Genomic DNA, 27,432 nt, shown 5'->3' on the forward strand with positions numbered 1-27,432 from the left:
GAAGACATACAGCAGATGACAGCTTCACCATTGAGAGCCATTTACCCATCTAATTGTTTTTTTTATTGGGCACAATGGAAATAGACCACATAATGCATAATACTACATTCAAGTGAATTGAATTTAGAGAGCACTGGAGCTGTCATTGTATTATGAGGAAGAATGCAACTATACGTACACTTCATCTTCATATTCCTTCGGTGGAGACACTGCAATGACCAGGTCAATCCAGTCCTGCATGCACATACACAGAAAAATACCAAGCATATGAAAACAATGTATATGAGTTAGATCAATTCTAGCACACAATAGAAGACATCCAGTCAGTGATTTTTCCTCCTACATGTTTCATTTGCATGAATGAAATGCATTAACTGTGAATAACATTACCCTACTTACAACCCCCCTCTTTCTTGACATTTGGCAAACACAATGGCACAATGTTCTTGATACATTATGCTTCACTTCTGCTTCAACCCATCTATATTTAATGATGCTTGCTGAAAAAAACATTACAGCAACAGACTTTGTGCACTTTCTTGTGATTTATGTCTCCCAGGAAAAATAAGTAAAAAAAAACGTTCCGATAGCATAGGTTATTGTTTTAACCTACTAATATCTAAAAAATAATGCATACCTAAAACCATACTATTTCTATAACAAATGTTGAGGGAAATCTATGTAATGCGGCAGAATTGGTTTAATTCAGCATTTATGTGGACGTAGGAATTATTGTAATTACTGTAATTGTGCTATGAAACCTTAGAGATTCCACACTGCTATTCACGTCACTGTACTCAGAAATTATTCATTTCTAGGGCAGTGCTAATAAGATCCAGTTTTGTTGTTGATGACAGCAAAATACATAAATCACTACATTTCAGTTCACCTCTATATTCTTCCAAACCAATCTCATTAAAACGTTGTATCTATTACATTGACAAATTCATTCCATTTAAGTCATATGAAAATTACAGTTATTCTGACAATATGTGAATGCAGTATATGGTAAGATGTAAAAGAGCAAGACTCTTATTTGTTGTGGAAAACAATACCAAATTTGTCAAAATATTCACATACGCAAGAGTGTGGGGAATGTGTTGAATCTGATAAATGACGGGTGTTCAAAGAAGTGTAAATGACAAAAGTTGTATTTATACTCTGGTGCGATTGCTCTGTTAGTGCAGTTCATTTGAATAAGTGTGAATGCTGTCATCTGAACCTTTGTGTGCACCAAACAAGCGGATCACTGAAAAGGTGGATCTCGGTCCACTTCCAAAAGAAATCTGGTGTGGTTCAACTGAAATATGAACATAACACAGACCAAAGACATCTAAAAGAACCAAAAACAGATGATGATCTGGACCAAAAGAACCAAGAGAACTGAACTACAAGTGTGAACGCCCTAAATGTGTGTGTGTTCAAACCATTTGGCTCCAATGAGCTTGCCTGGAAAATCCAGCCTCACCACTGTACCAGCAGATGAGTCTGGTCGGTCATTGAATCAATTTGATTTCTAGGGCGGAGCAAATCCGTGCAAACAGGAAGCGGAGTAAACCAATCAGAGACGGGCGAATATGACGTTAGCAAAGCGGCAAGAGAGTCAACAGCGAAAAGTAAATAATTAATGTGTTTTTGGTCATTTAAAACTGAATTCACGGCTGAAAAGAACAAACTCTCGGGTCTCCCGTGCACAATCTTTGTTGATATTGAAGGGATTTTCGCCGCACTAAAGTGACGCTGTTTGCGTCACTGAAATAAACAAATCTGATTGCACGGTACGGTTTGGAGTTGACTCGAAGTGCGACGGAGGGCGGACTGACCAGTCTGATATATCTTGTAGAAGATATATCATTCTGGACTTGCCAGGCAACCAATGAGCTGCATGGTTTTCTTCACCCCCCAAGACAATCTGTTCAAACAGATCAACTGATTTAAAGGTTGCTTTATTGTAATGAGGGCCGTACCCCTCCACTGTTCCAGGCCTGAGCCATTGAGGTCTGTCCTTCAGCTAGAGTCACATCCGTCAGGATCTTTCCATTCACAGCCATGATCTCATCACCCGACACGATCCCACCTGAGATAACATGGACAAAAACAACGAAAATTAACAGTAATAAATTGAAGAAACTTAGCAAGTAATTTTGAAACAAAACTAAATGTTTTATTAAGTCAATATAATCAATATCACAAATGACTGAGTGTTGTTGTGTAGTTGCTAAGGTGTTTGCTAAAGCCTAAAGTCAAAAGAACCAACCTTCAAACCTCTATGATATCCTGGAAACATGTTATTTTTGTAGGAATTACCGTGTTTATCTGCTGCACCTCCCTCATAGATAGACGACACCACAATCTTTCCCAATGGGGAGTCGATCCCTCCCTCTATGGCCAGATCAAGCTTTCCTTCCTAAAGAATGTGAATAGAATCAAAAAAATCTTATTTTCCATTTCACAGATGTTGCTCACATTTCTATTTTTCTTATTTCCTTAGTTACCTTCTTAATTCTCAAAAGTCGCACATCTCTGCCAGCTATCTCCTCAGCCGTGAACTGTTAAAACATACACAGTTTGAGCAAAGATGGTAAAAGTAATATCCCATAGAGAAATGTTCAAGGAGTGAGTCATATCTGTGTTATAAAATATTAAAATGGCAAAAGGGGACAGGGAGAACTGTTAATGCAAAGGGTTACAGTACCATGGAATATGGATCAAAATCATCCACGTATTTCTGAAATCCCTGCAAAACAAATGAGGTTCAATCTAAGGACATAATTTAAACAGATACAAATTAGTGCTCATTGATTTCCAAGAAAAGACAAATAAACACTATATATCTGGATAACTGTCACTCTAATCCAATCAATGCCAGGTTCTGTTTACTCTTCCAGATCAGTGTTTGAAAAAACCTCAGTAGATTGGCATGGCCATTATATCATTCTATAAAAAGCATCTGCACTGTATTTTTTATTATTGCTATTTAAACACAAAACTAATAGCATATTTCCAATAAATTTAAAATAATGTACAATCACATAAACTGCAGTCATATTACTGGTCTAAAAAAGCGGTTTTATTCTACATGGATTGGGTTGCCTCATTGTGGCCGCCATTTTGAGATCACATGACCAGCTGAATGCTACTCGCTTTATCTTGTCAACCTCCACGTTGTTGGACATTTTTTTGCTTTCAGAATGAATTGATCATGACTGAATGAGTATTTTTACAATGAAATTGGTGTGCAATGCTATATCCACATCTATAGGTATCAGTATAAATTCATTTAATTGTCATATCAGCCAGCATCATAAACAAAATTTTGCTGTGTGCATATATTTATACAAAAATCTGTTGCTTACTTCATTTATTGTGTTTATATTTAAATTAAAGTGTTAGTTCACCCAAAAATGAAAATTCTGTCATTAATTACTCACCCTCATGTCGTTCCAAACCTGTAAGACCTTCGTTCATCTTCGGAACACAAATTAAGATATTTTTGATAAAATCCGATGGCTTAGTGAGGCCTGCATTTCATGTGTTTCAATTTATACAGTTCATGTGGATATCTTTATCTACAATATCTAGTGATGGGCGATTTCAAAACACTGCTTCATGAAGCTTTACGAATGTTTTGTTTTGAATCAGTGGTTCGAAACGCCAAAGTCACGTGATTTCAGTAAACGAGGCTTCATTACATGATAAGTGTTTCGAAATTTCAATGGTTCACCGTGCCTTTGGCAGTCTGATACACGCTCCGAACCACTGATTCAAATCAAATGATTCGTAAAGCTTCGAAGCTTCATGAAGCAGTGTTTTGAAATCACTAGATATTGTCATAAAGTCCTTATTTTGTTTTTTGTTTTTTTGGTGCACAAAAAGCATTCTCGTCACTTTATAACATTAAGGTTGAACCACTGTAGTCACATGAACTGATTTAAATACATCTTTAGTAGCTTTCTGGGCATTTGAAAGTGTTAATTATCTTGCCGTCAATGCAGGCCTCACTGAGTCATCGGATTTAATCAAAAATATCTTAATTTGTGTTCCGAAGATGAGCGAAGGTCTTACATGTGTGGAACAACATGAGGATGAGTAATTAAATGACAGATATTTCATTTTTGGGTGAACTAACCCTTTAAAGTTAATGCAGGAACAGGTTATATTCAAGTTTCTTTTTAAATACAAAGCTAATCATTATAAAAAGTGAATAAAAAGAACAATGTACCATAACATGAAACAGTATAACACAATGAGTAATATACTACTACATAGTACACATATATTAATACTGAGAAAGGATGCATTTGATTTGTTGGATCCATTGGTAGCTTTCTAGTTGGAAGGTGTCAATAGACAATCATCTGCAATGATGTTTAAGTACAATATAAAGGTTCACTCACAACCACAACACACTTAAAACCACTGGTCTTCCATCAAGACAAATAATCAACTAAGGTTTAACAACCACTGAACCAACAAAACACACAGACCTCCAGTGATGCTCTTCCTCTTAAAAAAAAAAAAAAAAAAAATCATCGCACACAAAAATACCATTCGGTGAATATTTACTCTAACATTATATAACCTTCAGTTTGATTCTCAGATTCGAGCAGTGCATATGAGATCCACTCAAATGTTGCTTTCACAGCAAAAAAGATGGAGGTATGATTGCATGGGAATATATAGGTGTGACTGTGGCAATTCTGATATATTTGAGTTAATCAACCAGTTCAGTGTCATGGAAAGGTGAAAATATAACATATTAACTGAAAGAAGTGTCATATTTAGAGCTGCAACAAACGATTATTTTGATAATCGATTAATCTATCGATTATTAGAACGATTAATCGACTAATCATCGATTATTGCACTGATTAATCAGTAAGCTTTGTTCGATTATTCTACTTTAGCAATTAGTTAAAATATTGAGTTATACTGTACTTTAACTAGTAAATAAAACAATATATACACACACACACACACACACACACACACACACACACAAACTATCGAGTTTATGGTCATTGAATGGCTTTCCTGAGGTAAATGTTACATTTTGTGTGATATATTTGTTTGCAAGTTTTATTGACTTCTTTCTGCGGTTAAAACTCCGATTAAGTGATTACAATGGAGATGGATTCATTTCAGTAAGTTCAGTAAGTACTTTTTGATGTTAATTCATGTTTATTTCGCACTGTAATAGAGAGGAATAGGTTCATATGCCGCTTAAACCGAGGTGTTACAGCGATCTGCCACACAACGTTAAACAGCGTCACCACCACAAGTATTGTTTGAATCCCGTAGTAATATTGACTGAATTTAAAAGCTTAGACTTCGTTTTATATCAAAAGTAACCTGATCTGTCGGTGCGTTGTCTGTGTCCTCTTTGCTCTGCGATCCATCTTTCACTTTGTGAGAAAATGAACGTGTGGCGTGAGAACAGTGAGTTTGAATGAGAGTTGGTGGCCCTGCATGACAGTATTCTGTAGTTATGCTAAACGTTATGTTTGTTATGTTTATGCTATGTTAATCTCCCCCATTTCACGGGTTCGACTTCGTTTGCACTAAAAGCGCTGACTTCTTTTATTTGATTGGATCCGGGAGGGCTGCATTACAGTATTGCGCTACAGCGCCCCACTGGTTACACTGCGTTATTGCAGGCCCTTCAAATAGGTCGTATGAGATCAAGAGACTATTAAACAACAAAAATATTTGTCGACAATTTTTTATTGTCGACGTTGTCGATAATGTCGACTAATCGTTTCAGCCCTAGTCATATTGCAATCATACTTCTGATGTCCTTGAGTTTTTTAAGAGATATTCATTCCATCCAAAGTTGTGAATTTAACTTGGAATATCATATATCATAAAGATTTGCGAATAAACCAGAGTTTCCATCAAATGAGTCGAAGAGAACAATAATTGCAGCAAATGCGCATAAAAATAGATGGATGAAAACAGCAGATTTCCACAAACAACCCAAAATTCAGACCTTAAATGGTTCATATAATGTATTTTCATATAATTTAAGCCACCAAAACAGTAATTTTGTTTTGTTTTTGTTTTTTTTGCTGCTGTGCCTTTAACAAACCACAGCATTTTGGTTCAATCACACACACATTTTTAGTTTTTTACAGCAAGTATTTCTCATTATATGACCCATTTAATTATTGTCAAGAACACAAAACTAGTTTTAAATCAGCACAGATGGATACATTTTACCAATATCTCCCAGGGAAATATTGTTAGAAATGTAGTATACGCTTCACATGCAGATGTATACGCTCAGACAGCAGAGACTTCACTCAAGGACCAGAGTGCTTAGAGAGAGAGAGAGAGAGAGAGAGGAGGGGCGTAACACAAAGTAATGATGACAGTTACTTGTTTCTTGCTGGATTTAAAGGACGTGTTGTACGTGACCATCCGTTTGAGCATCTCTGGGGGCTGAAACAAACATAATTGAGACTGACTCTTAAAAACACCTCACAATAACACACACTAAATGCTTGCACCATCTCATTACGTGCCATATAACGTCTACCTCAGCACGGCAAATAGATCTATTAACTATAATCTATGATTTCAGGCATCTGTGAGCTATAAAAACGACACTGACTACTTGACTGCACTGATGATCCATAATATACAGAACAACAATGATGGTGAAGCTAAAAGGTACTGAATCGTTTGAGAGAAAGGACATCTGTTTCTTTAGATAAGAGTGAACAAGATAGATCATTAGGCTTATGTATTATAGCAAATAAATTTATCAATAAAAAGTAAGACTGAATAGACACCCTAAGGCAGCAAGGTCTTATCCTCTCTTGATCGTCTTGTTATCCTCCTAAAATAACCACAGAATTGGCAAGTACCCATTCACTTAAATTAAGAAGGGACAAGGACAGGGCAAAGTGATTAATTTCCTTTTTGATCTGATGAAACAGAACTGAGTGTCTGATGGAGGGCAGGGACAGCATGTCTAGGTTTGTCATGTTGATCAATCAGAGACATTTTAATTCTAAAAGTCTCATTGTGTACACAAATGGAAAAGGCATCTCTCTTTTCACCTCTCTCCCCTACTTTTCTTCTCCTTCTGTCTTCTTAATCAGTGCAATCAGTAAAAGCTGCATCTATGTAGTCCTCCTTGAGTTTGAAAAACTCAAATTATAATCAGTGAGCCAAATAGCAATTGGAGCAACAATCAAACCAATGAGTCAACGTTATAAAGATCCAGTAGCTTATGCATGCATCATCATTACCATCATCATCATCGCACGTACACACACGGGTTCTTCCTGTCTTACCATGGTCTCAGAGCGAAGTGTGGGTCTGTGTGAGGTCTGACTTGGGAGCATGACAGGTTTGGACATGACAGGGTTGATCTGTCTCCGCTGGTTTGGAGGGCTGGGGGCTATTTGCTATGCAGAGGTTAGCGGTAAGGGACACAAACTTAAGGTCAGGGCGTGATATACCTTCAAGAGTTACGCAATCCTAATCACACAACACAAATTATATTTTAGGAATATTTCATATAAGAATTATATAGATCATGCAAAATGTCAGCCATTGTCTTTCTAGTAAAGATGGTTTTGTGAAATGGCTTTTTAAATTTCATTACTTCACAAATAAAAAGAGGTATGCGTCTATATAATACAGTGCAAAGAGTTAAGGTTTCATAAAATATCCCCTATATTTATTTTGTACAGAGCCCAGTACATGATATACAGGAAAAAAAATAGTAAGCTACAATATATCAATTCAAGGGAACCAATTAGTAAACCTTGCACACAATTTAGCAAATTAAAGGAACAAATTAGTAAATTGTGTGCACGATTTAGCAAATCGAGGGAATGAATCAGTAGATCTTGCGCACGATTTAGCAAATCTAGGGAACAAATTAGTAAATCTTGTGCTTGATTTAGCAAATTTGTAAATCCTGCACACGATTTAGCAATTTGAGGGAACAAGTGAGAAAATCTTGCGCACGATTTAGCAAATTGAGGGAACAAATTAGTAAATCTTGTGCTTGATTTAGCAAATTTGTAAATCTGCACACGATTTAGCAATTTGAGTAAATCTTGCGCACGATTTAGCAAATCGAGGGAACCAATTAGTAAATTTTGTGCACGATTTAGTAAATCGAGGGAATGAATTACTAAATCCTGCACAAGATTTAGCAAATCGAGGGAACAAATTAGTAAATCTAGCACACAATTTAGCAAATCGAGGGAATGAATTACTAAATCCTGCACAAGATTTAGCAATCGAGGAAACAAATTAGTAAATCAAGGGAACGAATTAGTAAATCTTCTGCACGATTTAGCAAATTAGTAAATCTTGCACACGATTTAGCAAATCGAGGGAATGAATTAGTAAATCCTGCACACGATTTAGCAAATCGAGGGAACGAATTAGTAAATCTTGCGCATGATTTAGCAAATCGAGGGAATGAATTAGTAAATTGTGTGCACGATTTAACAAATCGAGGGAATGGATTAGAAAACTGTGTGCACGATTTAGCAAATCCAGGGATAGAATTAGTAAATCAAGCACACGATTTAGCAAATCGAGGTAACAAATTAGTAAATCTTGCGCACAATTTAGCAAATCAAGGTAACAAATGAGTAAATCTTACTCACGATTTAGCAAATCTGGGGAACAAATTAGTAAACTGTGCGCACAATTTAGTTTTTTTTTCTTACATGTCATGTGCGGGGCTCTGTAACTTTGAAACGTAATCTCTTGAAACACGCATGGATGGAGAACTGTTGGAAAGATATTTCTGCTGTAAAGAGATGAAAATGGAGTGGAAGGTCCAGTGCAGCAGGTATCTTTTACAAACTAAGGACTCACCAGTGGATTATTAGAGGTGGATATCCTGCTAGCATGAGATGTGTTTCTCATCACCTGGACCACAAGGATAAGGTTTTCAAAAGTCTAACAATGATAGGAATCACTGGTACTGTGAGGCTGTCAAACCAAACGACATGCATTTCACCCCAAATGATGATAAGTATCCTAACAAACATCTTTAATAAGAAATCAAAAATGGGTATTCTCATCTGCAAAACAACACACTCAAGGCATGCATGCATGTATGTATGACATAATAGGTGGGTAAAGTTACATTTTTGGGGGGTGACAGTGCAATCTAAATTTCCAAAAAGACTGGAAATAGAATTACCAGTGCTTTCACGGGTTTCATTGCACAGGATTTACATCTCTATGGGTTTTCCACAGTGTTACAGATGCAATATTGGGGGGCCATTTCACTAAAGATAGCAATACTATGTATCATGAAATCAATTTGGAATCAAATTGGATTGAATTGTCTAAAAATTCCCACCCCTATATGACATAAATAATCAACTCTCACACTGATAAAAATGTTAACTATGCTAACCGTCAAGTTGCGGTCAACCTTCGGGCTGGGTGGGCGTGAGAGTTCACTGGGGATGGTGGAGTGGAAGCCCCCCCTCTGCCTGTAACCATTGTCCCCAAACCTGCTCCCCTGTTCAGACAAGCTTGGGGAGCGAGGATAGTTGGATGACCCTGCATGGTACTTGTCCTCCATGTGCAAAGGTGGAGGTGGTGGTGGAGGAGGAGGCGGTGGTGGTGGAGGAGGAGGAGGTGGTGGAGGGGGAGGTGGCTGAGACGAGGACAGACCCCTGGAGGAGAATAGTGGGGCAGAAGGGGGTGGTCGGCTATGACCTATTGAGGAAGGGGATACCCTTGTGGCTGGTGGGGAAGGTGGCCGTTGAGGGGCTGGTCTGGGACTGGGTTGCATTAGGTGCTGTGTTCTTGGAGATGGAGGGCGATGGTTGGATGTCTGGTAAAGTCGGGGTGAGGGTGGAGGGCGTGGTAAGGGAGGTGGAGCTTGGTTGGATGTAGGTGGAGTTGGGGCTAGTCTTTTCAAAGGCTGCCTTAGACTTTGGTCCACATCATCTAAGTTTATGTCATCAAGGTCAGTAGTGGCCAATGTCAAGCCTCCAGGGAACCTCCTCTTGGTGGGACCAGTTGACGCAGGAGAACGGGTTGGAGACATCTAGAGGTACACTTCAATTGCTTAGAACTCTAATATAACAAACTATGGACTAGAACAGTGTTTCTCAAACCTGTCCTGGGGACCCCCAACCATTGCACATTTTGCACTGCACATCTCCCTGATTTAACACACCTGATTCAACTCATCAGCTCATTAGTAGAGACTGCAAGACTTGAATTGGGTGTGTCTGATGAGGGAGAATGTGCAAAATGTGCAATGGTGAGGGGTCCCCAGGACAGGTTTGAGAACCACAGGACTAGAAGATACTTGAGTAGAACTTGATAGACTTTACCTCTGGAGACTCATTTTCAACAGAGGAGATTTGCTCTAGTCTGGTTTGGCAGAGCCTTTCCACCCAATGCTGCACCTTTTCCGACTCTTCCAGATCTTCCCTCTCAGTTTCTGACACCTACAGTAGTTGAATTAGTAAAGCCACATCCAAAGATGGAAACTTTAGGGCTTTTCTCACTGCGCTTAACCCTGGGTTAGCATCATTCTAAACACTACTTTTAACCCTGGGTAAAGGAGCATTTCACACTTGTAATTTAGATGTGGGGTTTACACCGCTTTTTACCCGGGGTTATGAAACCCTGCTCTGGAGCAGGATTACCACCACTGTTGCAGTGTAACTCTGCATTGCAGTGCCAAACTTGTACAGTATGAAAAGATGCGGTGTTAGAATGTTGCAACTAGATGCCAGCAACTGATGACCAATCTCGTGCCTCATATTCAAGTGCTCTGGACATGGAAACACAGCGCAATGTATAAACAGTAATTTCTACGTATGATAGGAAAAATGTCAAACGGTGATGAAAAACTCAACTGGAGTGAAGAAGAGACCGTCACTCTCACCTTTGTAGTTCGAAAAGTTCACTAAGAAAAAAGCCTGATATTACAGTCAGCAATGTGTCATATGAGGATGCGCAATACTAGAGCCTTTATGTAAACAGGCCATGTGCTGCGTTTGTCCAGTCAGTGACACTGACACCGCAAATATGCAGATAAGGACTTTAACCCTGGGGTTTAGGAATGTGCAAGGTGAAACGGTACCTTATGAATACCCAGGATTAACTGTCAACCCCAGGTATAGTATGATCAGTGTGAAACGTGAATAAAGATAACCCAGGGTTCCATTTACCAGGGGTTTAGAATGACCAGGGTTAACTACTGTGTTTGTAAGTGTGAAAAGACCTTCTGATATACTAATGAGAATGTGGTGAACTTCCATTAGAAAGGGTACAATAGTGCAGTTACCTGCTAAAACTAATTTAGTCTCTGTTCAAATATGTACATTTGACCAATAAAGGTCAATGAGAGTCAGAGGGCCAAGACAGAGTCATTTACACATATTAAACAGAGTACAAAATGAGTCAGCAAACCTCACTGGAACCTCACTGGAACAAGTCTAATACCTCTTGCAAAAGTCTGCTGATTTTCATCTGCTTCTCTCGCTCAAGTATTTCTTCTTTCTCCTTGGCAAGTTTCAGCTCAAACTCCATCTCTTTCTTGTTCTTTTTCTCGGCTGGGAGAGTGTCAGTCTTGGACATCTTCTTCTTCTTTTTGGTCTCTTTTCCTTTCTAAATATCCAAAGTGATTTGAGAACACCTAATGGACTTTTCAACGTCAACCTAACTACCATGCAAACCATAACTTTAGACATATCTCCAAGATGAACAACATATTCCATAGTTCTAGCACACCAAAACAGCACAACAAGCTTGAAGCACACAATGTACCTTTTTGAGTGTAGGCAACTTTCCTTCGTACCGGTAAAACCAACCAAACGCTAAGATAACAAGAGTGATACATTAGTTCTATGCAAAAACTCAACCATGATATGGCGTATTCTGCAGATTCATTCATCCAGAAGCTACCAAAAGATCCAACCAAACAAGACAATGAGGATAGTCTACATGCAGGTAAAGTGTCTTAAAAAAGGGAAAGTTTGTCAAAGGGAGTCTTTGTCTATAATGCCATATGAATACTTCACTTACTTCTTCGGTCTCTTCTTCATCTGACTCAGCAGCTGATGGAACCAGAAAGTGACAGACATGGCACAACAGAATAGACAGAAAGACATAGAGCACACACAGAGAGATGATGCATTGCCAACATAAATGCACATCCGTTCATGCAGAGAAGAAAGGAGTAATGGTGCATTATGTGTACTGTTTTAGACAGGGTAACATAGGGCTGGGCGATATATCGCATGCGATTCTCACGCGCATTTCGTCAGTAAAGCCGGTTCCCTGATTACCGCTAAATCGCCATCACCTGCTTTCAAATGGAGCGCCATTTAATAACAGAACCGTAAATGAAAAGCACAATATCCGTTCATGCAGATGAATCGCCTTCGATAAGAACGCGAATTGCGTGGCTTTTCAGGATCTACGGCTCTGTCTATTAATGGCTCCATTTGAAAGCATTGGCGATAGCGGTAATCAGGGAACCGGCTTTACTGACGAAATGCGCTGAGAATCGCATGCGATTATCGCCCAGCCCAGGGTAACATATTGTTTGACATTTAGAGAATACAGAGGGCATTCAAAGTCCATGCACTGGTTAAATTTTATAGGTGTTGTCAACTTACTGGAGGTTTTAGGTTTGGGTGAAGGTGCGAGGCGTGTGGTTGGTGGGGACGAGGGAGAGGGGGAGGGGGAGGGGGAAGGAGATTTGGATTTTTCCTTGGAGCCCCAATCTTCTTCCCACTCTTTATGGTGCTTCCTTTCCGCTGCTTCAATTCTGACACACACAACACATTAAATGGGCAGTCATCTATCCAGACAAGCCAGCGAAATAATTTCTGAGTAGATATATATTTGGAATGAACATCAACACAAATGTCAAGAAGTTGACCCCTTTTGTAGTAAACAAATTAAATGTTACATTTATTTATTTGTCGTATTCATTATATATGAAATCTGAACGCACATTCACTGGTCAAAAAAACATTGGTTGTGAAAATTAGAAGTGACTTAGAACATATCAAACAGAATGTGCTTCCATCCCTCACAACGCTGCTTTCATCAACATCAATTTGCTCTACTCTGACTTCTGAGGTCTGTTTACTTTGAAGATATTTTTGCTTGGCAACATTACACAAGTGTTACCTCTCCATCTCTTTGCGATGGCGTTCTTCTTCCTCTGCAGTCTTCTGTGATATCTCCATCTTTCTCCTGCAAAATATTGCACATATGAAACAATAAAATTGATAATAAGATTTCATGCAGGAATTGTAATTATATGTCTTTAAAGTGAAGACAATTTTTCAGCAGCAGTAATGACTCATCATATTCATTACTGACAACATGAAGAGACAAAAAGAAACATAAAGCATGATTATAATGTTATTTATTTAAAAAAAGGTTTTTTTTCTAAACTATTTATTTATTTAAAAGGAATCTTTTGTTTCGAATCAGTGGCTCGGAGCGCCAAAGTCACGTGATTTCAGTAAACAAGGCTATGTTATGTCATAAGTGTTTCGAAATTTCAATAGTTCACATGACTTTGGCAGTTTTATATGCGATTCGAACCACTGATTCGAAACAAAAGATTCGTAAAGCTTCAAAGCAGTGTTTTGAAATCGGCCATCACTAGATATTGTTGAAAAGTCATTGGGTTTTTTTGTACACAAAAAGTATTCACGTTGCTTTATAATATTAAGGTTGAACCACTGTACTCACATGAACTGATTTAAATATGTAACTTTCTAGGCATCTGAAAGTGTTAATTAACTTGCTGGCAATAGAGGCCTCACTGAGCCATCGGATTTTATCAAAAATATCTTAATTTGTGTTCTGAAGATGAACAAAGGTCTTACGGGTGTAGAACGACATGAGGGTAAAGTAATAAATTATATAATTTTCATTTTTGAGTGAACTAACCCTTTAAAATTTGTTTTTGTCTCTTGTTGGGTGATTCTTTTGTAGGTTCTTCAATGTTTTTGAGAATTGTTATGTCTAGAGTCCTTGTTGTTTTACATGATTGTTTTACAAAGGAATTCTAAATTCTGCTGTAGCTATTTGACACTTATACTTTGGCATGCTGTATGTGTAAAATTATGTCACTAAATTATGTTGAGTTATATCTTGGAGGAGCCATGCAAAAAAAGTGTTGGCATGTAAAAGAACAGTCAAATAGTGCTTATCTTGTGTAGTGTTCAGTTATGTGTTTTTTTTCACTGACTGGCGCTCTTTCTCCTGCTGTTCTTTGAGGATTTTGTTGGTCTCTAATGCCATCCTCTTCTGATGCATTAGCTCCTGTCTCTCCAGCTCACGTCGAGCTTCAGCCGCCAGCCGCTCCTCATCCGTCATAAACAGCTCCCTTCCCTGAAACATACAGTTGACAAATCAGCACTTTTGCAGAAATATATGCACAAATACAATCTATTATATACTGTACAGATCATATGCTTGACACACAAGATGTTATATGTTACTGGAAGCCATGAACTAAGCATAATTCACATACATTTACCAGCTAAAATACCAAAAAGACAAATACACCAATAAACAACATAGAGGTTTACAGCATAATACAAACAACATCTCCACAATTGATCACGCTTGCCCACCGCTGTCAATTACAACAGCTTTATACTAGGCAAATGGCTTTCTTTTCCACACAGCCTCTCTGAGAGAGATAAAGGCCTTGCGGCGAGTCTTTGAGATGGCAGAAATGTTTTATTGGGCTCTCAGTGAACTTACAGCTCCAGTGAGGACAGTAATGGTTAGACTCCTGCTGCTCTTTAACACTCTCACTGCCTGAAAACACACACATTAACCAACATGATTACAGTTTAAATATACAGAGAGGTTCTTAATTAATTGTTTGACTTTTTCCAGCAAGCTCCTACTTACATCTTGATGACTCAGGTTGGTGAATTCCACCCCATTGACCTCCACAATCTGGTCGCCAACCTACAACCACACAGACAGACACTTATAAGTGTGTTACTACACTTGAATCACAGAGCAATGGTCTATTAATGCAGTTTAATCTCAGAATTAAATTAAATGACCTGTAATCCCACTTCAGCAGAGAGTGAACCCGGCTTCACATTGCTCACATAGATGCCTGGTTTCTGTGTTGGTCCACTCGATATGCTACAACAGAGAGTATTTCCTTGTCACAAAATGTTGCATTAAATGTATAGTAAGTACATTACGACAATATGCATCAATAAATCTTTTGTAAATTATTTTCTATTGTTGGCGGTAGAATCAGTTCAGTTTCTTCCTTACCTGATTCCCATGCCTTTGGTGCCCACTAAACTAAGGAATACTTTCTTTTCCTTGATCTCTTTCCCTCCAATTGAAGTCAAGCCAGCAATACTAGTCTTCTTTTCCTGTCAAAAAATATGGTCATATTAAAAACATGCACATTTGATCAAAAATACAGAAAAAAAAAAAAAAAAACAATTTAAAATAATGGTTTTCTATTTTAATATACATTAAAATATAATTTATTTCTATGTTGCAAAGCTGAATATTCAGCATCATTACACCAGTCTTTAGTGTCACATGATCCTTCAGAAATCATTCTAATATGCTGATTTGATACTCAATTATAAATGTTGGAAACAGTTGTGCTGCTTAATAACCTGTGATACTTTTTTCAGGATTTTTGATGAATAAAAATTTAAAGAACAGCATTTATTTAAAATAGAACTCTTTTGTAACAATGTACTACCGTGTAATTTTTTTTTTTTTTTTTTTTCAAAGAAATTAATTTATTCAGCAAAGATGTGTGAAGTTGATTAAAAAAGTGATATTAAAGTGATATTGTTAGAAAAGATTTCTATTTTGAATAAATTCTGTTCTTTTTAACTTTTTATTCAGCAATGAATCATGAAAAATGTATTACAGGTTCAAAAAAAATATTAAGCAGCACAACGGTTTCCAACATTGATAATAATGGAGTATCAAATCAGCATATTAGAATGATTTCTGAAGGATCATGTAACACTGAAATAACACATAACAACTGCAGCAATAAAAATATATTTTACATATTTACTAAATTAGAATTAATTGAATGTGAAAAATAAATAACTTATTTCATGTTATGACCAAACAAAATGTTTATATTTATGTTTTTATATGATACATTTTATATAAATATTATAAATTTATATAAATTTCCCCCAAAAAATTTCCAAATAATTCCCATAAATTCTCATAAATTCCTGTTAAGTTTCCAAATTGGAATATTTCCAAAATTCCCCAGATTAAGTTCCCATGGAAAGTTTCCGGAAATTTACCAGAAACTTTCCACCCCTTTGCAACCCTAGTAATAAGTAATCAAATACTTTTTAGAGAGAGTAATTAGTACAGTAAACAAACTAATGCTAAAAATGAAATTAGCAGCTAGTAATTAATTTATTTACCCAACTCTGATTATACTAAAGGGCCTTTTACTTGCTAAAAAACTAAGCTATCAATCAAATGACAGAAGGCATTTATAAGATTGTGTACAACAGGTTTTTCAGCCAACTTTTGATTTAGAGGCCTTGGAAATTTGATAATAAAATATGATACAGCTTTATGGTATTAAAACATGGAGAAAGAAACTCTTACCCCTGACTCGGACACAAACTGATCCACAAACTGCCACTTCAGAGGGTCATGAGAGGAGCTGATTAGGACAATATTTTCACAATATTATTATAGAAATAAAGACAAATTAGTGTTAGCAAAAGTTACTCTAATTAAAGTGAACACAAATTACCTCTTGACAGGAATCATTCCCACATCTGTGAAGAGAATATCATAATGAGAATAATCAAAACCCATCAATAAATAGTGAATAAATAGTATGTTTAGTTAACAGCATGAACTCCTAATGAATTGCTCAACTGTTAAATCAATCACCATTCAACTGTGAGGGAATCATTGTAACCTGACAGCTAAATCAATGAATTAACCCCAGTAGAATCAGATGCAATAAATTTTGTGCTCTAATAAATAAGGTCAGCTCTGCAGATGATGGTATAGAAGTGAAAAATCTTACGGCGGACTTTCAGAGACACAGTCTTCTTGGTCTTGATGAGGTTGATAACCTCCTCATGAATGCAGGAGGAGATGGAGTAGCCATTAATACGCACAATCTCATCACCAACCTAAAGAAGACACAGCAAACCATTTTTAAAAATGTTAAATTAATACTGAAAATACAAAAAAAAATAAAAATTAATTAGACCAAAATATTTTTTATATATATTTCAAGTCTATGTCATAACACAGGTAGCACAGTTTGCACTATAAACACTTGGGCTGGATTTGAATGCCATATGGGATAAATTCTTTGAATTTATCTGCAGGACAAACATTAATCATGGAGATTGTAGTAGAGGACAAGGAGTGTGTTTGGAAAGAGGATAGGAGGAACTTAAGAAGGCTTATTGCTCCCTCTAGTGGAGAGAAGGTGCACTGATCATGACAGTTTGGCATGTCTTTTGTGCAGCCCATGTATTCATTTGAAAGTTTAATGTTTTCTGTTGTTTAATATAAGGCAAGAGAGTGTCTGCTTAGGGTCCAAATATGTTCAATGTGCTCATACATGGGACAAAATTTACTGAAACAAAGCTGTGCTTGCTATATAAAGAATATATAAGCAGCTTTATAACCAGGCATCGAGTTTTACTGGATTTTCTTACCTGCAGGCCGACATTTCCTGCCTGTCCATCTTTGACTATCTGTGCTATAAAGAGCCCACAGCCGAACTCCAGCCCGCCTCGAACACTCAAACCCAGACCCTCAGGGTGTGTACGGTCCAGACGGACTTCCTTCAACTTCCTGCTCATAACAACAGTGGACAAAATAGTGGCATGTAAAATCAGTAAAAGTAATAATTAGTAAAGAAAACTTTGTCAAGACAAACTTTAACGATTTGACAAAGGCTTGCCTGAAACCTTATATATGTATATTATTTTAAAAGTTCAGATTCGAGAACCAGAACAAACTGTTGTGTGTGTGCATATATGTAAATGTATATGTATATGTATATGTATATGTATGTATATGTATATATATATATATATATATATATATATATATATATATATATATATATATATATATATATATATATATATATATATATATATACACACACACACACACACAACAGTTCGTTCGTTCTGGTTCTCAAATCTGATTGGCTGAGAGGTCTTTCCAGCCATGCAGTATTCTACCAATATCGCCATGAGAACTGTTTCACTGTTTGAATCACTCCGCTTTCAGCATTCTCGCAGCATTTTGTAACAGAATGTCGTTTTAAGAGTTTTTTTTAGGTGAGAATATAATTTAGAATTCAGATTTACGATTTATATGTAAACATAGCACCTATTTGAAATTTGTTTTAGACTCTTTCAGAGATGTGAGCTCCAGGCTGTCAGAGGCCGTTCATCGCTCATCTACCCGCCAACAGCTTCATCTCGGCCAGTCCTTCGGAAATTTGCTGCTGGCTCTTATGTAGATAGTGTTTAAACATGAGGTATAATTCGTTTTGGGTATATCAAATGGGCAATCTTTGGTCTTATTAATATATTACTTGCTCCAGAGCTAATATTTTTGGCTTAAGGGCTATATTATGATTCATAACTTTATATTTACTTTGAAATTAAATCCTGTACTAACTAACACTGCTTTTGTACGTTTGACTGAACTGTTTGCTTGTGGTTATTTCCTATTTTACTTCTTATACTGTTATAATGGCTATTGTTGTTCATTTAAATATTATTGTTCAATAAATAAAACTTTATATAAATAATTATTTTTAATAATTTTTTTTTATTATTTATTGAGAAAGAGTCCATTAGTGATTTCGACTTCAGTGAAAGTTACATAAATACGGCATGAGATGGTGGCAAAGACCGTCTTTATAAGTGAGTCAGTCAGTCGCAAAGACTTTTATATTGAAACTGACTGAAACAAGGAAACAAGGACATTGTTTTTACTTTAAACATCTTACGAGACGCAACTGACAAATGCTTTGACTAGCGCTGTAATGGGAATGCCTTAAATGTTAAAAGGACAAAGACAAAAGATATCTCAACTGTTAAACTGTCAACTTAAGATATGAATCTGTGGCGGAAGGAAGTAGTTCTGCACAAAAGAGGGTTAAGTACTTAAGTATATATATATATATATATAATATAATATAATATAATATAATATAATATAATATATTATAATATAATATAATATAATATAATAATATCCTTATTTTCTTTGAGAAAGACACAGCAAGAGGGAACAGAATCCAGTTCATTGTGGTCTTATTAGTGCTGTGCATCAGACATGGTTGAATAAACCTTCTCTCTCTGTGCTCATAACCACGTCTGACCAAGCATGAGAGAAAACAATGATTCTCTTTGGAGATGAGAGCAGTGGCTGTCATTCTACCTCCTCCAGTGTCCTCTTTCTCTCTGTCTTTATTGCCTTCTCTGCTGTTCATGCAGAGAAAGATTTCCATACTGCTCAGAAACATCACACCCTATTAACCCCTTTTTAACATGTCATTATTCTTTGAGTTCCTCGTTTCCTCTCTCACCTGGATCTCTTAGGCGTGAGCTGGTCGTACTGCACCTGGTGCTTCAGGGGAATCAGGGGTCTGATGGCATCGAACAGCGGAAGGCGTTTGGGCTCATTTATCACCAGTTTCAGGTCACCGACCAGGACAGGCAGGTCCATGGATCTAAAGGGCAGAGCAAAACCATTTAAACAGGACCTGATTGAGAACATGCAAACAGGAGGGCTACTTCAGAACAGCACAAACAATTTGTGCTCAAGATATGGATTATGTTTCAACTGTTTCAATGTCTTGATACTCAATCTCTTATATTCAATCATTTCTATCGAGTCAAATAAGAGGTTTAATAACATGAAGCATTGTTCAAGCTTTTGTTCACAGAGTAAGGTTAGGTTTAAAGTTAGACCGGAATTGAAAAAAATAATGACTGTTACCATACATGTTTCAATAAAATAAAAAAATAAAATAAAATAAAATAAAATAATAAAATAAAATAAAATAAAATAAAATAAAATAAAATAAAATATAAACATTATTTTCAGGACAATTAAATTCTACCAGTTACCACCAGTTATTATTACTGTAATGCAAGATACATTCCCATTACTACATCATGAAAGAAAATATATAAATGTAATTCAATATATAAAATTGAATATTTATACATCACGATAACATTTAATATTTTGCCTTTTGCCTTTAAATGTTAAAAATCTTTGTAAAATAATATGTTTTATAATATATTACAGTAATGAGAATCACCAATAAAACAAAACCTAATTAGGCACACATCGACACACATTTTTTGATAGGCAATAATTATTTTCATATTATAATCCTTTCCATTTAAACATTCCCATCTATTATTTTACATGATTCAAGGAAAATCATTATTTTCCTTTTATAACCTGGCTAAAAAAGTAAGAAACTATACTATTTAAACAGGTAAAAGAAAAACCCTGATATTATTCTTTCAATATTTATCAATTCAATTATATAGTTTAAAAAAACACATCTAATTATATTAGCCAAAACCAATATGGTCATCAACAGCATTTCTAACTAATATATATATATATATATATATATATATATATATATATATATATATATATATAAGTAGTATAAGCCGTGATTTTGTAAGTTAACCTATATTAAAAACATTTTGATTTGTTGCTTGTTGTGGAAAATGACACTTTATACCCACATAAAATCAGCTTATGAATTTAGAGGGAGTTGCTCTATGAATCATTGATATTTCACTCCTGACTCAGATATCACAGACAAAGGGACGTCAGAGAATGGCTGCCCTTGAATGCAGAGAGGACAGTGGAAATGATCTGATCCAAGTTACTTTTCCATTGGATTAAGCCTCTTATTTCTGTCCAGTGGAGCAACGACGTGTTGATTTACACTCGAGATCGCAAATAAAGACCTAAGGGAATGCATTCAGCATTTCCTATTATTACACACAGATAAACAGACACTGAATACGTTTGTCCTTTTGAATGAATGTGCCATGCAGTTTTCATTTGATCAACAGATTGCCAGCACTACTGATGGAAAATTACATTATTTATCAGCAACTTTCCAGACACATTACTGCTTCTGAGATATTTGTATGCATTTACTTTAATGTTTTATTGTTTACATTTACTTTAGTGAGGAAGTATGTAATATCTGTGAGCTGCAGAAAAAAAAAAGAACAAAATACAAAAAAATTGACATTTTCTGTGCTAAATTCACTAGACTGTCATTGCTTTGGTATTCTAGATGGTTGCTACAGTAGGTTGTTTGTTCAAATCCCTAACCTTAAATCTGAGCAAAAGTAATAACTAGGATTGAACCTGCAACTCATATGTCAGCACCCAGTGTCCTTTATATTATGTCAGTGGTTTGCAACCCAAAAATGGGTTAAAAAATTGCTAATAATTTTTAATACTTACTGATGATACATGCGGAGAACATCATAGAGATAGTCCTTCTCTGCTTCATTATCAACTAGCAACTCCACCTGCAAAACACAAACACACAAACCTCTGATCAGATCATCATTAATAATCAGAAAATCAATCATATGCGCATCTTTTACCTGGTGGTGGCTAATCTGCTGTAGAAATGTTTTGAGGAAGCGTTTTGGCCAGTCAATGATGTAACACATCTCTTTCTCACTGAGTGAGACTAAGAGGGAAGGTCAGTGAGGAGGAGAGGTCGTGAGAGAGAAAGAGGAGGTGGAGGAACTATTGTGTGTCTGTAAGTCAGGCGTCTCTCAGATTGGCTGGGTCTCGGGCTGTTTTGGCTTGAATAGGTCAGGTGGATCTTGTCTTGTATTGTGAGTATCATTAGTTCAGATCTGCTCCACTGGACCTGTTAATGTTCCTGGGCTCAGATAAAGAGGTTTATCATGCTAGCAGTGTCACCTTACATTAGTGTGCTGGTGCATTATTATTATCATAGGAATGCTAATGAAGTTAATGTAATGTGAGGTTTCACCAAAGGTTGCAAGGAACACATGATGAAAATGAAGATCAGGTAGAACGTCTTTAATATCCACTCAGAAAACAATACAAAGAAGATGAGAAAAAGAAACCAACCGCTATGCAGAAACGTGACCAGACAATGAGTGAACAATCACAGCAACTTAAATAGAAAGGCAAACGAGGGTAATGATGACAAACACCTGTGATGATTAATGAATTACCAATGACAACTAGGGCTGGGCGATATATCGCATGAGATTGTCACGCGCATTTCGTCAGTAAAGCCGGCTCCCCGATTACCGCTAAATCGCCATCACCTGCTTTCAAATGGAGCGGCATTTAATAGACAGAACCGTAGTTCACTGACAAGATACGCAATGTCGCGTTCATTATCGAAGTGCGATAATCAGGGAACCGGCTTTACTGACGAAATGTGCGTGACAATCACATGCGATATATCGCCCAGCCCTAATGACAACTAAAGGTTGGTGGGAAAACTGAACAAAGGAAGACATGTGACTAATGAAAACAAACTAAATGTCCATGAAAACTAAAACAAGCTGAACATAACTGCGACATAACGCACCCTCTGAGTAGGCGCGACCTTGCGCCGTAAGAAGAACAAAAACAGATGAGGGAGGGAGGGTGGGGGGAGGCTTTGGAGGAGGGCGAGGAGCTGGAGAAGGGCTGGAAAGGAGGAGCAGGCAAAGGGCTGGCAGACACAGGTGGGCAGGCAGGCAGAGACCCCACAGAGGAGCAGATGGTGGGAGCATCCAAGGTGATGGAAGGAGTGGCCAGATGTTGCAGACCCAGAGCGCAGTAAGGACAACAGCCCACGGCGGAGTCGATAGAGGGAGGAGCCAAGGTGTTGACGTGGCAGACAACATCTGCGGGACCGCCGAGGGAGACAGAGCCGATGTTAGGGGATCCCAGGGCGCAGACAGAGAGCTGATAGGCCTGAGTGATACCGCTGGCTCTGGAGACCAAGGCGAGGGTTTGGCGACGAGCGCTCGAGGTGTAACCAGAGCATCCAAGGACTGAGGTGGAGCCAGTGTGACAGAGGACCTAGGTGGAGCTGGAGGGAGGGCGGAGCCCGCTAGAGCCAAAGGGGTGGAGAGCCAGAGCACTGCAAATGGCTCTTAAGTCCGCACCGCAGGCAGACTGAAGTGAAGCTGGAGGGACAAGGGAGCCTTGTGGAGCCGCAAGGCTGAGAATCTCTGGTGGAGCCGAGAGTAGGAGGAGTCAAGGCGCCGCCGACAGGTCGACGAGCCGAGGCAGAGCGGAGGGAACAGCTACTGGAGGTGGAGCCGAGAGATCCTCACACTTAGGCGAAGTTGGTGAGTGCTTGGCCTTAGGCTTGACAATGCCGCAAGGCGTCACGGTGTAAGGTGAAGGACTGCAGGAATCCAATTGAGGCAGGGCTGAGGGACTGGCTGAGACCTGTAGTGGAGGTGTAGGAGGGAGGCTGGGAGAGATCAAAGATGATAATTCGTCTATACAGGGTGACAAGACAGTCATTATGCTGGGCTGAACCAGCAGTGATGAAGGCACAGATGATAATTCAGACGATTCAGGGTGGGAAGCAGTACCTCAGAGTCCCAATCTATTAAAAAGTCCTCAGTCTCAAGCTCCAACAAAATTCCTACTGGTACGATGGTTGCCGGCTCACACCCCTTGTCAGACTCAGTTTGGGGCATGCTGGAATCCTCCGCTTCGACAACTGTGAATGGGGATCCAACTATCCAAACTATCCAGTGCAAAAGTGATGCAAGTCTCCAGGGTCCAACAGGGATCGCCGCGGGGCATGACAAAGCAGAGAACTTCGTCCATACAATGAATGAATTCATTAATTAACTACATAAAATGAGTGAATGAATGAATGGGTTATATGAAAGATTGAATAAATTAATGACTAAAATAAAAGTGTGTGAATAAATTAACAAATAAATAAATAGAGACATACATATATTAAATAAAATGAGTGAGTAAGTGAATGAATGAATTAATGAAAAATAAATAAATGGGCTATATGAATTAATGAATTAATGAATAAATGAAAGAATTAATAAAAAATGAATATAAAATAAAATAAATAAAATGAGTAAATAAATAAATTAAATTAGTGAATAAAAATAAATAAATAAATGGGTTATAGAAAAGAATGAATGAATGAATGAATGGGTTATATGAAAGAATGAATAAATGAATGAATAAAATAAAAGTGTGAATAAATGAAGAAATAAATAAATAAAGACAAATACATTAAACAAATAAATAAAAATGAGTGAGTGAGTGAAAGAATGAATGAATGAATGAATGGGTTATATGAAAGAATTAATAAAAAAATGAATATAATAAATAAAAGTGAATAAATGCACAAACAAATAATGAAAAATAGACACATACATCAAACAAATAAAATGAGTGAATGAATGAATGAATAAATAAATAAAATGAGTGAATTAATGAATAAATAAATAAAAATGAGTGAATAAATAAATAATTAAATATAATGGGTGAATGAATGAGTTAATGAAATGGTTGAATGAACAAATTAATGAACTAACAAATGAATATATTTTCAAATTAAATAAGAATAATACGATTTACATTTTCAAAGTTATATATGAACGCAGATAAAAAGTTGTAATATTTTTATTTTATTTTTGCATTAATAAATAATTATTAGTATATGACTGTTTTAATAATTAATTTTTATGAATAATATATTATATTTTTCAAGTAGGTAAACTACATGAACATTGTGGAGAAATAAAAATGCAGGCCACATGTAATAAAACAGTGACTTTGCGCTCAAATGCTATTTAAGGTGTCATAAACATTCTGACCAGCCCAGATGACGGTCCACCTTTGGACTTTAACATCATAAAAAGCAGATGTCTGTAACTGATACCAGCTTTATTTCTTATGCAGTTTATGCAAAGTAATTTGAAAGGACCAAATGAACTGAAATGTCACCTAACAATATAACAGATTTGTCATAGAGGACGAACTAATATTAAATGCAAAGCTTTTTAATTTATAGTCTGGTGCAGTTTTCCCACCAAGGCAATAAGACACGCTGAACAATAAGCAATAATGTCTGCCTGACCACACATTTCTGACGCTTCAGCTAATGCTGTGAAAAACTGTCCATTGTGTTCCTCCATCCACCACACAACAGATGCTACAATTCTACAATTACACACAGTTAACAAGGAAGCCTTTGTATGGTGTCCTACAAATAAGCATTAGCATGAGGATTAAGTAATTCAATGCAAATTAATAATTTAATCAAACGTGTAACTACAACAAAGTGTTAACTTCCCATTTAGGAGGCAAAAAGTAAATAATACCTGTTGTACAACCATTTCTTACACACATAGTACACCTGTCACCTGCTCAACCAATCAGAACGCGTACATCGTGTGACGTCACCGTGAAGTCTACCTGAGTAAATTACGCCTTTATCTGCACCTTTGGCTTATGTAAAACAATAAAATTGTGTCATTACGTCGAAATTATTGAACAAATAACATGTTTTACATGTTCACTGTAAAAATAAAAACGTCTAAAACACCACAGAGCAGAAAAACTGGCATATGACGCGAGGTTTTGACATCTCTTCGGTTCAAAACAAACTTTACCTATCAAATAACGACGGCTCCTATGGATACAATTATACTTTCCGTTTCGGAAGCTTGGCGAACATTAATTTTTCATACTTTACAAATATTTTATAGCGTGAAAATGAAGGATGTGTGCTTCTCCGCCATTCCTGAGCAGCGACTGAGAAATAACTAGACCAATAATAACTGTTAATGCTAATAAAAACAGTCAAGACATATTTTAAATTAAACAGTAACCGTTTAAAAGCTCACCTTATGCCGAAATTCTCTCGCCACTTTGCGCTCCATGATGAACAGTGGGTCTTTTCAGGGTGTTGTGTTTGTTGTGTTGGCGTCTCTAGTCTCTACCGTCCCGTGAGTCAGTCAGCTGTGTGAGCGGATGATGGAGTATCAGCACCGGTCATAGGTCGATTTCTGCTGCCGTGAAATTATTGTTGACTTTATTACACATTGGACGGTAATTCAAAGACGGCATTTTTTTTTCTATCTATCTATCTATCTATCTATCTATCTATCTATCTATCTATCTATCTATCTATCTATCTATCTATCTATCTATCTATCTATCTATCTAACTATGTGGGTCAATGACATGATGGGTCATTTTTATGTCCAAAGGCCTTTATAATAATAAAAAAAAACCAATGATATGGCATCCAAAGTATGTAAAGTACTACGACTAGATTCATTTATTGAATCCAAAAGGTTTTAATTATATTTTATTACATATAAAGGTATTTTAAAGATTTTGAAGTGTCAAAAGGTCATTTGGTTTAACTGTCCAAAGGCCAATACAGCCATTTTCATTTGTGATTAAAATATCTTAAAATGTAATAAATGTGTGTGTATATATATATATATATATATATATATATATATATATATATATATATATATATATATATATATTTTTTTTTTTTTTTTTTTTTTTTTTTTTATTCTGGCATGATTTGAAAACATCATATATCAACATAGTGCAAAATTGTATTAAAATTACATGTAGAAGTCGTTGCTTTGTTATGAGAAAGAATGTCCGGAAAAATTAATTTCATTGATGTCATTCGGAGTAACCAATATAAAGAGACCATTTTGGAGTCATGCGGTCAATATCATGTGACAGGATGTGACATCATTCAGACGCCAAAGGACCACATTGTAGACAACAAAGTAACTAATTTAAAAATTCATGTTTTCACTTCCTCATACGCATGTCCCGAAATATTAGGTCATTCGGTACAACCGCTATAAAACATGCAAAATGTTGTGAAAACTTGTACTAAATTTAAAATGGTTGATTGTCCTTTTGTTAGCTAGTTAGATATGAGCCTGTTAGCATTGTTTGAAAATGTCGTAATTCGGTTTAACCAAAAGTGTCATTCGGTAAAACCGAAATTTTGGTTAAACCGAATTACTTTTTTGGTGCAAATTTTGTCCATCTTATAAAAAAATGACAAAAACAGTGTTAATTGATTATAAAAACCACACAATCTTATTGTTAACACTTAATAAAACTTCAAAATTAATTATATCTCCATTAGGTTTTTTTTACACCTTTAAAAACCTTATTCGTCAATGACCCATGTATGTACAGTATGGGTTATTTGTGACCTATATAGTTTTCATTATTGAGACTATAGTGCCTTTAAGTGAAAAAAAGAAAAGTAACCCTTTAGGCTATTCCTTTTTGTAATGTACCATGCAAAGACAGTTATGGGTAGACAAAACAAGACACCAACTGCTTACAGTA

General features: G+C 36.6%; 1 protein-coding gene across 2 annotated transcripts in view; it reads right to left on the reverse strand.

Annotated features, from left to right (window-relative positions):
- The window catches only part of LOC125247571 (harmonin-like), a 29,105-nt gene extending 2,958 nt beyond the window's left edge, over positions 1-26,147 (reverse strand). Inside the window, exons 1-26 of one of the 2 annotated variants that reach the window (XM_048158938.1) lie at positions 25,938-26,147; positions 21,523-21,590; positions 19,598-19,741; positions 17,700-17,838; positions 17,054-17,162; positions 16,772-16,796; positions 16,621-16,678; positions 15,286-15,389; positions 15,063-15,147; positions 14,902-14,961; positions 14,749-14,805; positions 14,228-14,370; positions 13,153-13,218; positions 12,633-12,784; positions 11,779-11,828; positions 11,455-11,619; positions 10,335-10,451; positions 9,401-10,042; positions 8,851-8,904; positions 7,302-7,415; positions 6,379-6,441; positions 2,696-2,737; positions 2,496-2,549; positions 2,308-2,407; positions 1,968-2,077; positions 179-234 (exon numbers count right to left, since the gene is read on the reverse strand). In XM_048158938.1, the coding sequence (XP_048014895.1) occupies positions 179-234; positions 1,968-2,077; positions 2,308-2,407; positions 2,496-2,549; positions 2,696-2,737; positions 6,379-6,441; positions 7,302-7,415; positions 8,851-8,904; positions 9,401-10,042; positions 10,335-10,451; positions 11,455-11,619; positions 11,779-11,828; positions 12,633-12,784; positions 13,153-13,218; positions 14,228-14,370; positions 14,749-14,805; positions 14,902-14,961; positions 15,063-15,147; positions 15,286-15,389; positions 16,621-16,678; positions 16,772-16,796; positions 17,054-17,162; positions 17,700-17,838; positions 19,598-19,741; positions 21,523-21,590; positions 25,938-25,973 (2,813 nt within the window). In that variant the 5' untranslated portion in view covers positions 25,974-26,147. Of the gene's footprint in view, positions 1-178; positions 235-1,967; positions 2,078-2,307; positions 2,408-2,495; positions 2,550-2,695; positions 2,738-6,378; positions 6,442-7,301; positions 7,416-8,850; positions 8,905-9,400; positions 10,043-10,334; positions 10,452-11,454; positions 11,620-11,778; positions 11,829-12,036; positions 12,069-12,632; positions 12,785-13,152; positions 13,219-14,227; positions 14,371-14,748; positions 14,806-14,901; positions 14,962-15,062; positions 15,148-15,285; positions 15,390-16,620; positions 16,679-16,771; positions 16,797-17,053; positions 17,163-17,699; positions 17,839-19,597; positions 19,742-21,522; positions 21,591-25,937 lie in introns of both variants that reach the window. The other variant, XM_048158936.1, reaches the window with a different exon arrangement.
- Between the last annotated feature and the right edge of the window lie 1,285 nt (positions 26,148-27,432).

Source organism: Megalobrama amblycephala, linkage group LG15 (assembly GCF_018812025.1).
Source record: "Megalobrama amblycephala isolate DHTTF-2021 linkage group LG15, ASM1881202v1, whole genome shotgun sequence".
In the NCBI taxonomy this organism is placed as follows: Eukaryota; Metazoa; Chordata; class Actinopteri; order Cypriniformes; family Xenocyprididae; genus Megalobrama; species Megalobrama amblycephala.